This window comes from Dreissena polymorpha, chromosome 2, assembly GCF_020536995.1.
Source record: "Dreissena polymorpha isolate Duluth1 chromosome 2, UMN_Dpol_1.0, whole genome shotgun sequence".
Taxonomy (NCBI): Eukaryota; Metazoa; Mollusca; class Bivalvia; order Myida; family Dreissenidae; genus Dreissena; species Dreissena polymorpha.
The window spans coordinates 108,857,072-108,874,275 of NC_068356.1; the positions used below are offsets into that span (position 1 = coordinate 108,857,072).

General features: G+C 36.4%; 1 protein-coding gene across 1 annotated transcript in view; it reads right to left on the reverse strand.

Moving 5' to 3' along the window:
• LOC127869973 (sorting nexin-29-like) overlaps window positions 1-17,204 on the reverse strand; it is a gene marked incomplete in the record, with an annotated part of 33,881 nt that overhangs the window by 1,113 nt on the left and 15,564 nt on the right. Inside the window, 9 exon segments of the mRNA XM_052412633.1 lie at window positions 1,061-1,177; window positions 1,535-1,641; window positions 4,432-4,452; window positions 4,455-4,513; window positions 5,210-5,338; window positions 7,141-7,204; window positions 12,105-12,169; window positions 14,014-14,104; window positions 14,277-14,426. Coding sequence (XP_052268593.1) covers window positions 1,061-1,177; window positions 1,535-1,641; window positions 4,432-4,452; window positions 4,455-4,513; window positions 5,210-5,338; window positions 7,141-7,204; window positions 12,105-12,169; window positions 14,014-14,104; window positions 14,277-14,426 — 803 coding nt within the window.

Sequence of the window (17,204 nt, forward strand, 5' to 3'; positions counted from 1 at the left end):
ACACACTTTTGACCAAATTTGGTGAAGATCGGTGAAACTACTTCATTTAGAGAGCGGACACCATGAATCCTTGAAATGCTACGTGACCCCATGACCTAGTTTTTGACCCGGCATGACCCATATTCCAACTTGGCCCTAGATATTGTCTAGACTCAACTTCTGAGCAAGTTTGGTGAAGATCGATGAAAACTATTTGAATTAGTCCGGACAAAGTGGCGCCGTTGAAAATGCACTAATTGACCCTATGACCTAGTTTTTTGACCCGGCATGACCCATATTCGAACTTGGCCTATATATCAACTAGATGCAACTGCTGACCAATTTTGGGAAGATCGGATGAATACAATTTGAATAGAGTCCGGACAAAGCGGCCCCTTTGAAATGCCTTATTGACCCTATGACCTAGTTTTTGACCCGGCATGACCCATATTCGAACTTGGCCTAGATATCAACTAGATGCAACTGCTGACCAAGGTTGGTGAAGATCGGATGATACATTTGAATTAGAGTCCGGACAAAGTGAGCCTTTCCGCCCCCGCTCCGCCCCCGCCCGCCGCCCGCCAGGGGTTTCACAGAATACGTCCCATATTTTATACGGCGTATAAAAATTGTTTTAGATTTTAATTTCAATGCATTTTTTTCTATAAATAACTTTGATTGATGCCATATATATATAAGAAATAATAAGCACTTTATTTAATGTCATATTAATAGCTGCTAGTTAAACCCAAACACTGACCAGTTGCTGACCTTCCCACATAGGTCCCTAGTGATTGTTAGGCCTCTAAACATAACATAACAATCTTTGTAAATAAAAGCAGACCCCAGTAAAGTAAGGTGTGCTTTTGGAAACAACTCAGGGAAGGACAACATCTTTCTGCTATATCTTGGTTTGCTTAAACTCTCGATAATGTTACACATTCTTTTTGCAAAGTAATGCTGACATCTTAATAGAGAAATCTCAGCTGATAGGTGGAGACCCATCCCTCTGACCCAGTACCCGGTACTTCAGTAGCCGTGGGCTACTATGACCCCCCATAATGTTCCCAGAGATACAGACCGGTCCCCGTAGGTTGATCAGCTCGTTCTGGAGCCTTTTGAGCATGTTCTCACGCAGGTTGAGCTGGCGGTGTAACAGCTCATTGAACTCCATCAGCTCTCCATGCATCTCTGCCACCTGACACGAGCAAGAATCTCTTGTAGTCCAACAAATTGCATTGAAAGGAAAACATTTTAGGTGCTTTTTTCAAAAGTAAAAAACACTTACATTTTTCTAACAACGTTTTAGACAGACACAGATGTGCCATTTTGACGATGCATAGCTCCTTTGTATAATACAAAGTCATTGTATCATCCCTGAATAGCTTGTGCAGTCCGTACAGGCAAATTAGGTACAACATGTTCCCCTTTTAAGGAATTTGTTGTTCAAAGATAGTCTGTTCTAAATACAAAAGCCAGTTTTTAGGCTTATCTGGGATGACACTTTGTGCACATGCATTAAGCCCAGTTTTCCCTGAACATGGCTGGTATGTACCTGTATGAGTTTCTTCTCATACTCTTCTGCCTCGTGACTGTAGTCTGTCTTGGGTTTCTCAGGGGGTATACTAGGCTGGGGCTCCTCCACCTGTATACCCAGGTTATCTGACAAACAGAATGATATACTGAGGTTATCTGACAAACAGAATGATATACCAAGGTTATCTGACAAACAGAATGATATACCAAGGTTATCTGACAAACAGAATGATATACTGAGGTTATCTGACAAACAGAATGATATATCCAGGTTATCTGACAACAGAATGATATACTGAGGTTATCTGACAAACAGAATGATATACCAAGGTTATCTGACAAACAGAATGATATACCAAGTTATCTGACAAACAGAATGATATACTGAGGTTATCTGACAAACAGAATGATATACCAAGGTTATCTGACAAACAGAATGATATACTGAGGTTATCTGACAAACAGAATGATATACCAAGGTTATCTGACAAACAGAATGATATACCAAGGTTATCTGACAAACAGAATGATATACTGAGGTTATCTGACAAGCAGAATGATATACCAAGGTTATCTGACAAACAGAATGATATACCAAGGTTATCTGACAAACAGAATGATATACTGAGGTTATCTGACAAACAGAATGATATACCAAGGTTATCTGACAAACAGAATGCTATACTGAGGTTATCTGACAAACATAATGATATACCAAGGTTATCTGACAAACAGAATGATATACTGAGGTTATCTGACAAACAGAATGATATACCAAGGTTATCTGACAAACAGAATGATATACTGAGGTTATCTGACAAACAGAATGATAAACTGAGGTTATCTGACAAACAGAATGATATACCAAGGTTATCTGACAAACATAATGATATACTGAGGTTATCTGACAAACAGAATGATATACCAAGGTTATCTGACAAACAGAATGATATACTGAGGTTATATGAAAAACAGAATGATATACTGAGGTTATCTGACAAACAGAATGATATACCAAGGTTATCTGACAAACAGAATGATATACTGAGGTTATCTGACAAACAGATGATATACCAAGGTTATCTGACAAACAGAATGATATATGAGGTTATCTGACAAACAGAATGATATACCAAGGTTATCTGACAAACAGAATGATATACCAAGGTTCTCTGACAACAGAATGATATTACTGAGGTATCTGACAAACAGAATGATATACCAAGGTTATCTGACAAACAGAATGATATACCAAGGTTATCTGACAACAGAATGATATACTGAGGTTATCTGACAACAGAATGATAATACCAAGGTATCTGACAAACAGAATGATATACTGAGGTTATCTGACAAACAGAATGATATACTGAGGGTTATCTGACAAGCAGAATGATATACCAAGGTTATCTGACAAACAGAATGATATACCAAGGTTATCTGACAAACAGAATGATATACTGAGGTCATCTGACAAACAGAATGATATACCAAGGTTATCTGACAAACAGAATGCTATACTGAGGTTATCTGACAACATAATGATATACCAAGGTTATCTGACAAACAGAATGATATACTGAGGTTATCTGACAAACAGAATGATATACCAAGGTTATCTGACAAACAGAATGATATACTGAGGTTATCTGACAAACAGAATGATAAACTGAGGTTATCTGACAAACAGATGATATACCAGGTTATCTGACAAACTAATGATATACTGAGGTTATCTGACAAACAGAATGATATACCAAGGTTATCTGACAAACAGAATGATATACTGAGGTTATATGAAAAACAGAATGATATACTGAGGTTATCTGACAAACAGAATGATATACCAAGGTTATCTGACAAACAGAATGATATACTGAGGTTATCTGACAAACAGAATGATATACCAAGGTTATCTGACAAACAGAATGATATACTGGGTTATCTGACAAACAGAATGATATACCAAGGTTATCTGACAAACAGAATGATATACCAAGGTTATCTGACAAACAGAATGATATACTGAGATTATCTGACAAACAGAATGATATACCAAGGTTATCTGACAAACAGAAATGATATACCAAGGTTATCTGACAAACAGAATTATATACTGAGGTTATCTGACAAACAGAATGATATACCAAGGTTATCTGACAAACAGAATGATATACTGAGGTTATCTGACAAACAGAATGATATCCAAGGTTATCTGACAAACAGAATGATATACCAAGGTTATCTGACAAATAGAATGCTTGTATTACCAAAGTCTTCCATGCTTCTATTATGTTTCTACAATGCTTTTTACTGGGCCATTTTCTCATTCCAAGTTTTTCAGCTGGGTACATAAATGATGTGTGGTTGAGAATATCATTGGAAAATCTTATTATGCATGTATTATAATACTTCCTTTTAAACATTTATTCTAAGTTTGACTCTTGGTAAATTATCCAGTAAATTTTCCTAATTGCTTGATATGTGGTTGCATCATGAAATATTGCTTATAATACCAGTATAAAGACCTCAATTCATTCTTTGATTTTTTTTATTAATTTATACCAGTTTTTAGACCTTAATTCATCCTTGTATTTGTTTTTTTATACCAGTATTAAGACCTTAATTCATCCTTTTATTTATTTATACCAGTATTAAGACCTTAATTCATTCTTTAATTTATTTACTTACTATTTTGAAATGATAAGACAATGAACATGAAAGATCAAAATCTCTGTACTTTGTGTGACCAGAGGAGACAAACATGAAAGTTCAAGAGAATTTCTGTTATATATAAAACAAAACTTGCTAAATAAAATCTTTAAAAAGTAAGAAATATAAAAACTATGTTACACAAATATTGTTAACATACATTAGCCAGTAAATATTTTATTAAAGGCGTTATCTTATACCCACCGTCAACAGTGGATCCTTCAGTCGCAACATCTGTACTGCGTTGACGTACTTGCGTAGCTGGTGCTTGAGCAGCTCATTCTCTCTGTGTAAACACTCACAGGTAAAACGGTATGTTAAGGTTCGTTTATTCACATCATATTGTACAGTCTATTAACATGCTTCGAGTCCTCTTAAGTTTGTTAATGTAAACAGAAAATCAGAAAGATAACAGTCGTGTTTTTTAACAAATAAAATATTTAAAATAAATTAGGTACAGGGTGACCTTGACCTATCAGGTAGGGAGATTTGTGTTACACCAGAAACACAGTCTCCTTAAGGGTTGACAATTATGGAAAGTAATTTTAAAATTGCATGATGAATGACAAAGTTAGAGTCCGGACAAGCTCTTTTATGACAAAAATCAACATTTGACCTCTAAGTGTGACCTTGACCTCAAGGTAGGGAGACAGGTGTTTAACAGTGTCGTGTCATCTTGTAGTAAGTTATTTTAAAATTGTTTGATCAATGAAATATTTGCAGACCAGAAAAGCTGTTTTAGCCCAAATGTGACCTTTGACCTCTGAGGTGATGATACTGGAATGATGGTGTTTATTTGACCAATTTATTTCAAAATTGCGTGAAGAATGACAATCTTCCAGTTGGATGCACGCATGCACATTCAATTAACCATGGTAACAGCTATACGGAGCTTTCTACAAGCAGGTGTTTACTTAAGCAGTTCAACCGATAAATCAAAACACATTCTTTTGCAGTGCATCTAAACCGTCAAGCTGCTTACTTCTGGAGTGCCTGGTACTTTGCAGTGTCCTTTTCTGTCCTGGCGACCGCCTGGTGCCTCATGGTCTCTATTTCAGCCCGGAGGATAGACGAGGCTTCCATCTCCTGCTCCAACATCTGCTGTAGGGCCCTGGAGAAGCAGAAAATGAGACTCATTATGGGAAAATGGGGCTAAATGCATTTGCGTAAAGTATTGTTCAAATTAGCCGTTGCCATCTGCACAGGCTAATCAGATACAACACTTTCCGTTTTAAATGGTATTTAACTTTTCAAGGAAATCTTCTTAGAGAAATCCAGTTAAGGCAGAAAGAGTCATCCTTGATTAGCCTGTGTGGAATGCACAGGCTAATCAGAGAACACTTTATGCACATGGATTATGTCCCATTTTCCAAGTGTGTTGCTCAAATATAAAGAATGCATAAAGAATACAGATCAGTCATGAAAATATAGAGAATACTTTATCCGAAGATTTTAGTATTTTTCTGTATTTATGATTCAAAATTGTTAAGAAAACAAAAGGCTAAAAAAGAACAAAAAACAAGAGCTGTGTTTTGTGAAAAACAATGCCCCCTATTGCGCTTTGAAGCCATATATTTGGCCTTTGACCTTGAAGGATGACCTTGACCTTTCACCACTCAAATGTGCAGCTCCATGAGATACACATGCATGCTAAATACAAAGTTGCTATCTTCAATATTGCAAAAGTTATGACCAAGGTTTGAGACAGACCAGGGTTCGACACTAAGGCACGTCCGACAGACATTGTCTAGTAAGATCGGTGGTCGGGCTAGTAAAACTGCGGGCTACTTGTCTGACTGGTCGTACATAATTAAAAAAAATCTATACTGATTATAAATAACTGCTGTGAAAACCTTTACTTTTAATGTGTAAAATTACTCTTGTATCCGTTATTTACATTAAAACAAAACTAGTATATTTAAATAAACGGGGAGCATTCACATGATTCATCGCTATTTTAGACACAAAGGAGAGCTTCCTGCAGAAATTGTTTGTTTCAATTGGTCAAGTTGTCATGAATATTAATGATTTTCTGCAGTGTCGTAAAACTGTAGGGCATGTTTACAACTTCTATCGAAAATCGGTATTGTCAATGTAAACTTTTTTGCGTAGCAGACAAGATAATGTAATTTAAAGAATGGCTTTGTTCAAGTTCGGATTTTTGTCCGACAAATCAGTTAATACAAAAGAATCCGACGCTTAACTGACACGAAACGTAAATATAAAGAAACACAAAAACGTCAATTTTATCATAGATGGAAAATCGAGTCAGTTCCCATGGCTTGAATTTGACGAAGAAAAGCAAAAAAAGGTTATTTTATTGTTTTACTATATGCATAAAAAAATCTGGTGTTCACTGATTATGTACTGATAAATCCTGATTAACAGTTACATGTTCATTTGCTATGTCATTTATGGTCTAGTAAACATCAGGTTCGGGCTAGTACATTTTAAGAGGAGCTGGTCCGACGGTCTTGCTGTAAAAAAGTTAATGTCGAACCCTGCAGACACACATATACAATCACAGACACACACATACAATGACAGACACACATACAATGACAGACAGACAGGCCAAAATAATATAACCCCGATCATTCGATCCGGGGGCATAAACACATCAATTTAAGATTATAATGAAAACAATAAAAGTTGAAATATACTTCAGTTTATCAGATTGTTTTGTTTGTTTGTTTAGTTGGGCATGAATATGTTATAAAATGATGTACTAGGATTGATTAAAATATTTTAGGCAAAGCCTGATCCTAATCTAAACAAAAGTGATCCTATATATCCAATATATAAGCAGTGCTTATACAAAACCTGTCAACTAATTGAAAAACCTGTTACATTACAAATACTTTGTCTTAACAAATTCATTTTCACAGACATGTTTAACAAACCATAACTCACTTATTTTGCTCCTCAACTTCATCTTTTCTCAGCATCATTGACACAACTGCTTTTTTTAACTCCTCTGAAATAAACAGGATGTCTTCAATCATTTTATTAAGAATGCCTCTTAAAAACTAGTTAAAAACAAGAATATCAGTGAAACTGATGGATGCTCCCCGATGATGCAATTTGTCAATGTATGTGTTAATAAACACCTAAAAAAAATCTATTATTAGCATCGGTGACCTTGACCAGTGACCTCAAACCTCATCAAAAGGTAGAGGTCCATGCAAGGTACCTACATGCCAAATATGAAAGCGATTGGTAAAGTATTGAAGGGGCTATGAGAAACGGTAGCAAAAGTGTGACAGAAGGAAGTCTATTATTAGCCTCAGTGACCTTGACCTTGACCCCAGTGACCTCAAACCTCATCAAAAGGTAGAGGTCCATGCAAAGTACCTACAAGCAAAATATGAAAGCAATTAGGAAAGTATTGAAGGCGCTATGAGAAACGGTAGCAAAAGTGTGACAGAAGGAGGTCTATTATAGCCTTGGTGACCTTGATCTTGTCCCCAGTGACCTCAAACCTCATCAAAAGGTAGAGGTCCATGCAAGGTACCTACATGCCAAATTTGAAAGCGATTGGTAAAGTATTGAAGGCGCTATGAGAAATGGTAGCAAAAGTGTGATGGAAGGAAGTAAGGTAGGACAAACTGGCAACTATATGCTCCGCCAAAATTTTATTTCGGGGAGCATAAAAATAATATGAAGTTCATATGCAGGGAGGAAAAATGAATTATATATACATGTACATGTACTCAACAAGCTTTTTTTATAGAGATGTCAGCCAATATTTAGATACCTAAATATTCAAAACCGGGAATTTTACTGATGGTAATTCAGTATTTCGATATTCATATTAAAAATCAATAACAACACAATATTCTACCAATGAAAGCAAATGCATTTATCATGCTTGTATTAACTGATTTGCCATACAGTATACCAGAAACAACAACAACAAGAGGGCCATGATGGCCCTGAATCCCTCACCTGACTAACCTTGCTTCATGAACTTAAATTTTATTAGACCCATATACAATCCCAAGCCAAATTTCATTAATTAATACATTCTGACAAAATTTCATTAAGACGTGATGAAAACTGTGACCTCTTTCATCTACACAAGGTTTTACTAGAATTTGCCCGGTGACCTATTTTTTGACCCCAGATGACCCATATACGATCCAAAATCAGATATTATCAAGATAAACATTCTGACCATATTTCATTAAGATCATATGAAAACTATGACCTCTTTTGTCTTCACAAAGTTTTTCTATGATTTGACCTAGTTTTGACCCCAGATGACCCTAACACAATCCCAACCCAGATTTCATCAAGATTAATATTCTGGCCAAATTTCATAAAGATTTAATGAAAACTGTGACCTCTACTGTCTACAAAAGTTTGTTTTTTTAATCTGACCTAGTTTTTGACCCTAGATGACCCAAAGTCAATCCCAATCCAGATTTTAACAAGACAAACATTCTGACTATATTTCAATAAATCTGATTTAAAACTGTGACCTCTATAGTCTACACAAGGTTTTTTCTATTATTTGACCTTGTGCCTAGTTGCTGACCCCAGATGACCCAAATACAATCCAAACAGGGCTCCTCTTGCCCAAAAATTTCTGTGGCCAACATTTTAGCCAAATTGAATTTTGTGTAGCCAAATTTTAGAAACTGTAGCCAAAGTTTTAGCAAAGCATTTGCAGGGGTCAAAGTTGGATATTTTGAAAATCCTTAACTTAACTTAAAGCTGGGGGCCAGGGGGCCGCAGGGCCCTCGGTGGGTCCAGGGGACAAGGGGGCCAGAGGCCCCCAGAAGCTCCTGGATTCGACACATTTAAAGGGTTGCCTGCACCTGTTCTGGTGATTCTATTTTCTTAAAAAAACACATACACATATATTTAAAAATCTTCATGTATTTGATAAAGAACACAAAGTTAGTCAAAAGGCAATTCATTCACATGCACCCTCTGTCTGGCATGGACTCGACTGCAGGTGTTGCTTTTGAAGAACCATATAAAACCTGTAACAGTGGTTACAAATTATATTTTTCACACATACTTAAAAAGTCAATAATACATGTTTATTAATGCAGAATCAAATGTCACCATTTATATTCACAGAATCATGCTGCCAGAAGCCTCCACATACACCTAAGAAAATTGGGTATGGTGGCTTCTGCTAAACAGTTAAAATTGAAAATTTCAGCATGGGTTCCCCTAGTTTTATCCCAATCGTTGTTTGAATGCTAAATAATTGTATCCTGGTGGGACCCAAATTTGACGATGTAACTGTTACATGAAGCAATATTTAGCAAATAATTTAAGAAATAATGAATGTTTAATAGCACAAAATAATTTTAAACTCGGCTGTATTACTTTGAAATGATTCCAAGACAATAATCATCCATTTAATCGATAAAAAATAGAACATCGTCGAATTAAGGTGTCGGCGAATTTGGATTACGGTAGGTTGCCCATATTTGTTTTACAAAAAGTAAAAAAACAACATTTCTTGCTGCTGGGCTCATATGTTGGGGACAATAAAACATTTTATTTAACTAAAAAAGACCTGTCCCAGTCAGCAAAATGGCGTATTTGATCGTATTTTCAATTACTGTTAAAATTCTTTTCCTGATTTATGCTTTATTCAAAGGTCAAAATGTTTTAAAAGCTCACAATCAATGAATCATACGTTATTAATAAAAAAAATTGGCAAATTTGCTAGATCTATCTTGCCGATTTTTGATGCAAAACAACCTAAACAGTAAACTTTAGCAACAGAAAATACGACCAAATTCAGGGTGTTAGTTTAAAAAAATAAAAACCCTACCTGGTTGGTCTTGATGGTTCTTATATTCTTTATGTAATAAGGGCCCTCTGCGTGGAGACGCAATGCCTTCTTCCCACAAGACTGATAATTCTGGGTTTTCTTACAAACTTCTCAAACCGCTTTTCCACAAGCTTCCACTATTCTCAACCAGTTCACTACCCGCCCGTAGACTACAGCGGGGAATGGCCACCCATTATAAACTGTACGCTGAAGTTTCTTTAGCTACCAACAGGCAAGTATCTCGTTGCCATTTTTCTCAACTTAAGTCTAAACACAGCTTCCCATTCGGCATCAAATATACGCAAAAAGTACTCAATTGATTTAAATCGGCAGCAATCTTTAATCAGATGTAATTGTTTATTTAATCCTCTACGATGTACGATTGTTTTCACATCAGTAATTTGTCTCGATGACCGGGTGTTAATGCCGACTGCGTATGAATTTTTCAGGTCAATAACACGGCGATGTATTGATGCACAGTCTACAGCTGAAAGCCGTTAATATCTGGGACGGCATGTCAGGAAAAAAATCAATACCGATAATTCGCATTGTTCATTAATTAAGCAACGATTAATAACACTTATCCTTTATGGATTTTCATGAAAGAAAAACCATAATAAAGAAAATTTTATTCTCTTTAATCTGATATATAAACAAGTTTGGAAAGAATTGGATGAAAAATTTGGACTTTATTGCATAAACACCATTTTCTCAATTCAAGGGGAGGTAATTCTGTACTTCATGGACCAATAATGCTCATTTTTTGTTAGGGTTCGTGTCCTCATTGATATAAAGACACTGTGCAAATTTGGAAAGAATCGGACAAAAAATGTGGAAGATTTTTGAAAGTTTTCACAAAATAGGCAAAAACGAATAAACATGCAAAGTTCAACGAGCTCCTGCGGCCATGTTTTTTGACGAATCAAATTTCTTTGAACAACTTTTTCAGGGGAGCCTTCAAAGGTCATCCCTGTGAAATTTTTTGAAAATCTGATAAGCGGTTTCTGACAAGAAGATTTTTTAAGGTTTTTACCATATATGGTCATGGCGGCCATCTTGGTTATGTGATCAAATTTTTTTTAACAATTCTTTTGTCCCATGACCTAGGGATGCTCCACATGAAATTTAGTTGAAATTGGCTCAATGGTTTAGTAGAAGAAGATGTGTACAAATTGTTTACAGATGGACGGACGGACAGACGACGGACGCTGAGTGATCACAATAGCTCACCCCGAGCTATCGTTCAGGTGAGCTAAAAATATGCAAAATGAAAATTAATTTGGTATCTATTGATTTAATTTACAAACATAATGACATTATAAGCACACACAATTCTTAATTGAAACGACAGTGAAGACGTTTATCTAATGACACTAATTATTTTTTACCAAAATTATTTAATAACAACATGTTCAAACCCAATATAGAATGTTTTGAATTTATAACAAGAGCACCGCATAATGGGTGCCAATGCTCGGCTGCGGGTGAAGTTTTGAATAAATGAAAGCTTGTCAGATTGTTTTTTAGAGCTCACAGTGACCCTGACCTTTGACCTAGTGACCCAAAAATGGGTATGGCTTGTAGAACTCCTCAAGGTGCATCTACATATGAAGTTTCAAAGTTGATGGTGGAAGCACTTTGATTTTAGAGCCAATGTAAAGGTTTTAGCACCATGCCGGCGGACAACACGACGAGCTGGCTATGACAATACCTCGGGGTTTTCTCCGAAATGCTTATAGTAGCCATCCCCCAATTCGCATTTTATAATGCTGCAAAACGCTGCTACTAGAACAGTAATTTTCTCGTGGATTTCAGAAGCATATTATTTTTAAACTATTTAACTTGACGAATATACTAATATGACTGCACATTTTGGCCAATATTGTCGACCTGTACCAAGATACAACTTATTGAATCCATTGACATCACTTATCTTTTTCAAAATACTTAATAAGCCAAGACAATACAGAACGATTTTTGTTCAGAGTAAAAATAAGTATTTGTATTATTGAAGTAACATGAGTTTTACTTTCAGCTACAGAGCTATGAATAAGCAGTAAAAACTACCCTAACATACCCGTTGACATGCGATCTGCCTGACTGTTGTCTGTTACATTGCCACCATCACCCTGAGTTCTTCGACTGCCAATAAAATACCAACAGTTTATATAAGAACAAGAGATGTGTTTGTCAGAAACTCAATGCCCCCCTACTGCGCCGCTTTGAAATAATTTTTTTATTTTTTATTATATCCCTTTAAAAATATTACTTTCCTTGTGAAAATGATCTGTACCTGCCAAATGATATAAAATAGAAATTATCTCCCTTTAAAGCTTGTTTCTTCCCTTGGATTTTTTTTTTTTTTTACCAATGACCTTGGACTGACAGCTCAACTGCCACCCTACTGGGAACATAAAAACATCTCTACTTAAAAAATAATACATTTCACATAATAACCAGAAATGTGTTTGTCGGAAACACTATGTCTCCTTCTGCGCCGCTTTGATTTAGTTTTTTTGACCTTTGACCTTGAAGGATGACCTTGACCTTGGCCTTTTACCACTCAAAATGTGCAGCTCCATGAGATACACATGCATGCCAAATATGAAGTTGCTATCTTCAATATAGAGAAAGTTATTGCAAAATGTTAAAGTTGGCGCAAACAAACCAACAGACAGACAGGGCAAAAAAAATATGTCCCCCACTATAGTGGTCGGGGACATAAAAATCACCTAATTTGCTTATACCTCAGTAACTTGAGGCCCAAGAGGGATGAAGGGAAGAGTAAACAACTAGAGCTTTGCCGTGAAAATGACTAGAAATACCCTGCACAGCTTTGTCAAAGGCATAGCAGCAATGACCACAGCTAAGTTTAATGGCCCATGAAAAAGGTGTCTTGCACAACTTCACTTCATTGTGATTACATAATACAATTTTTAATTCAATAGCTTGAAAAAGGGTAGAAGAAGCTCCCACAACGAACTTTACAAGTAAACAAGTGGATCACTAGACATGGAAAAGGTGATGACATATTGCAATCAAGTGAAAAATATACAATTATAAATTTATGCTATAACAAGTTACATTCAGGGCATATAGCTCAGGAACGTGTGGATCACTTTCATGAAACAGTTTAAATTGAATGGCTTGAGAAATGTAGATGAAGTTTGCTCCACCAAGTTGTAACACTCAATAAAGAAAGACCAACAAATCAACTAATCAACAGACATCATGAATCAAATAAACCCCATATCAAACATTTTTTGTTGGGGCAAAGAAAAATACTGAATACTGTACAAATAAGTATCTGCAGGGTTAGAGAATACCAACATTATCAAGGTTGCTTTCTCAAAATATATCTTGAAAAGAGTTGAAAACCACTACCAATTTGTGGGGCCCAGCACATTTCCTACCCTGAATAAAAGACCGTAAGTACTGTGTATTCTTCTGACGAAAATTCAGACAATTAGAGCATGGCTTTCATAGTTTTGAAAATGAAAGTAGCTGGGATCCCAAAAAGAAAAGTTCAAACAAAATAAGACCCTTCTCTGGGAAACAAGGTTTAATGCATGTGTGTGTAAAGTGTTTGTCCCAGATAACAAGGTTTAATGCATGTGTGTGTGTAAAGTGTTGTCCCAGATTAGCCTGTGCAGTCCGCAAATGCTATTCAGGGTTGACACTTTCTGCCTTAACTTGATTTTTTAAAAAGAGAGACTTCCTTTTGAAAATATACAATCAAAGCGGAGAGTGTGGTGCCTGATTAGCCTATGTGAAACTATGCACATGCATCCCTCCCAGAGTGAGGTTAATATGTTATCTATCTAATGACTGGTTGGTCTCAGTGTTAATGTGCAGGAAACACCAGGATCTCATATCTATCACACAAATTATTTTACCGCTAGTTCTTTATATATATATATATAAGTCCCTTTGACTTATATATAAAGAACTAGCTGTTAAATAACGAGTTTTTAAAATCAACAAACCTTTCACTGATACTGAATTGGGCTCGTTGGAGAGCAAATGTGGCAGACTGGATGTCGTCATCGTTGAATGCAGACAAACTGTTAGAACCATCTGAAATGAAATGAATGTCACTGCTTATTGCCATATTTGACAAGCAAATACTAATATTAAATATTCATATAGAAAGCAGTTAATAAAATACAGCGCAGATTATACACAATATAGCCTTTCAAATAATGCTTGAAGTTGAACAAACTCTACACATAACTATGTTTGTACTGACAAGAGCTGGAGTGACCTCCCGTGTCATCGTCGATGGCGGGTTCTACCCTCAGAGTTGATGGGGGGTCATCATGGCTCCACTCATCTCCCATGCTACAAAATACATGTAGTGGGCCACTCATGTCAGTCAGGAGCCAAGGTAAAACTATGACTTTTATTCAGTCAATGAGCTGAGATATAGATATTCTACAAAAAGAAGCATACAATATACATGTACAAAATGTGTGTTACTTAATAACAACATATGTAGTATTACATGCTTGCCCTTAACTTGCAGCCAAGTTGTAAATATTTTCAATTGATAAGATTTTTATAATTTCTCATCCTCCTGTGACCTTGACCTTTGATCTTTTCAAAATCTACAAGGGTTTCCTTCCCACAAGACTAACTAGCCTATCAGCTTGTAAGATCAAAGTTAATAGGTGTGACCTTGACCTATGACCGGTTGACCTCAAATTATCAAGGTATCTTTCTGTTCTCCAATGTAACCATAGAAAGATGCAAAGAAATAACATTGTGTTCTCTACAGGCGGCACAACAAACATTGATTGAAATCGCAAAATGTAATACCAAGCTTTCGTTACATTTTTTCTTCATTTTGACAGGAGCATTTGGTCCATTTATAATATTAAAATAACAGCAAAAGACAATTTAATTACTCCGAACCCAGTTTTTTAAAACAAGAGCACCGCCTTGCGGGTGCAGACCGCTCATCTATTTTCTTTTTAAAGGTGAAGGGACTCTCATTAACAATCACAAAGGAGGGAGGGGTGGAGTGAAGAGGGGTGCATTGTGTGGGGGTGTGGACATTTATGACATTATCTTCCAAAAATGCAAAAAAAAGGAAAAAAAAAATTCGAGGGGGGGGGATTCGGGTGGGGGGGAGGGGGGGGGGGGATTCTTGGGTGCGATGGTTGGACGGTATTTCAAACATAAAATAATCAAAATAAATAGTTTTGTTTTTTAACCGTTTAAAAAAAAAATTGGGGAGGGGTGGGGTGGGGGTGGGGGGTATAGTGTGAGGGTGTGGTGGTCATTTGTGAGATGATCTTAAAAAAAAAAAAAAAAAAAAAAAAAAAAAGGGGGGGGGGGGATTCGGGGGGGGGGGAGGGGGGGGCACGGGCGATGGTTTGGGTGGAGTCTATTGTGGTATGTCAGGTAAGAGTAGTTTTGTCAAAGTATCAATCAAAAGTAATCATAAATAAAGAAGTTATGGCAATTTTAGCAAATTTAATAATTTGACCTTGAGAGTCAAGGTCATTCAAAGGTCAAGGTAAAATTCAACTTGCCAGGTACAGTAACCTCATGATAGCATGAAAGTATTTGAAGTTTGAAAGCAATAGCCTTGATACTTAAGAAGTAAAGTGGATTGAAACACAAAAATTTAACCATATATTCAAAGTTACTAAGTCAAAAAAGGGCCCATAATTCCGTAAAAAATGACATCCAGAGTTATGCAACTTGTCTTTTTACTGTACCCTTATGATAGTTTGCGAGTGTTCCAAGTATGAAAGCAATATCTATGATACTTTAGGGGTAAAGTGGACCAAAACACAAAACTTAACCAAACTTTCAATTTTCTAAGTATAAAGGGCCCATAATTCCGTCCAAATGCCAGTCAGAGTTACATAACTTTGCCTGCACAGTCCCCTTACGATAGTTAATAAGTGTTGCAAGTATGAAAGCAATAGCTTTGATACTGTAGGAATAAAGTGGACCTAAACACAAAACATAACCAAATTTTCAATTTTCTAAGTATAAAAAGGGCACATAATTCTGTCAAAATGCCAGTCAGAGTTACATTACTTTGCCTGCACAGTCCCCTTATGATAGTTAGTAAGTGTTGCAAGTATGAAAGCAATAGCTTTGATACTTAAGGAATAAAATGGACCTAAACACAAAACTTAACCAAAATTTTCAATTTTCTAAGTATAAAAAGGGCACATAATTCAGTCAAAATGCAAGCCAGAGTTATCTAACTTTGCCTGCCCAGTCCGCTCATGATAGTAAGTAAGTGTACCAAGTTTGAATGCAATAGCATTGATACTTTCTGAGAAAAGTGGACCTAAACGCAAAACTTAACCGGACGCAGACGCCGACGCAGATGCAGACGCCGACGCCAAGGTGATGACGATAGCTCATAATTTTTTTTTTTTAAATAGATGAGCTAATAATGTTTGTTGGCTTAAAATAGACTTGATTTTGAAGTCTTTAAATGTAGCTTTATAGTTAATTTCAGACTCATAATGGGTGATAAATGATAATTACTATCATAACAAGAGCTGTGTTTGTGAAACACAATGCCCCCACTCATATATTTTACCTTTGACCCTGACCTTTGACCTTGAAGGATGACCTTGACCTTTCACCACTCAAAATGTGCAGCTCCATGAGATACACATAAATGCCAAATATCAAGTTGCTATCTTCAATTGTTGACCTTTGACCTTGAAGGATGACCTTGACCTTTTACCACTCAAAATGTGCAGCTCCATGAGATACACACGCATGCCAAATATCTTCAAGTTGCTATCTTCAATATTGCAAAAGTTATGGCCAAGGTTAATTTTTCGGACAGACACACACATACAATGACAGACAGACACACACATTTAATGACAGACAGACACACACATACAATGACAGACAGACAGACCAAAACAATACGCTGATCATTTGATCTGGGAGCATAAAAATGCTTCATTACAATTTGGTATTTACCTCAACTCAAAGTCTGTAGAGTCAATTGACCCATGACTTCTCCTTGAGTCTGATCTGCCTGAAGCAATGCTGGGGTTTCTGGTAATCCCAGTCATTCCTGATGCAAATGGACTATGGTGGAAAATCGGACGTCCTGATTGGCTAGTTTCTGAAACCACTTTTGATTGGCTGCTCGCTCTTGATACACGTCTCCGATTGGTCAATAGTG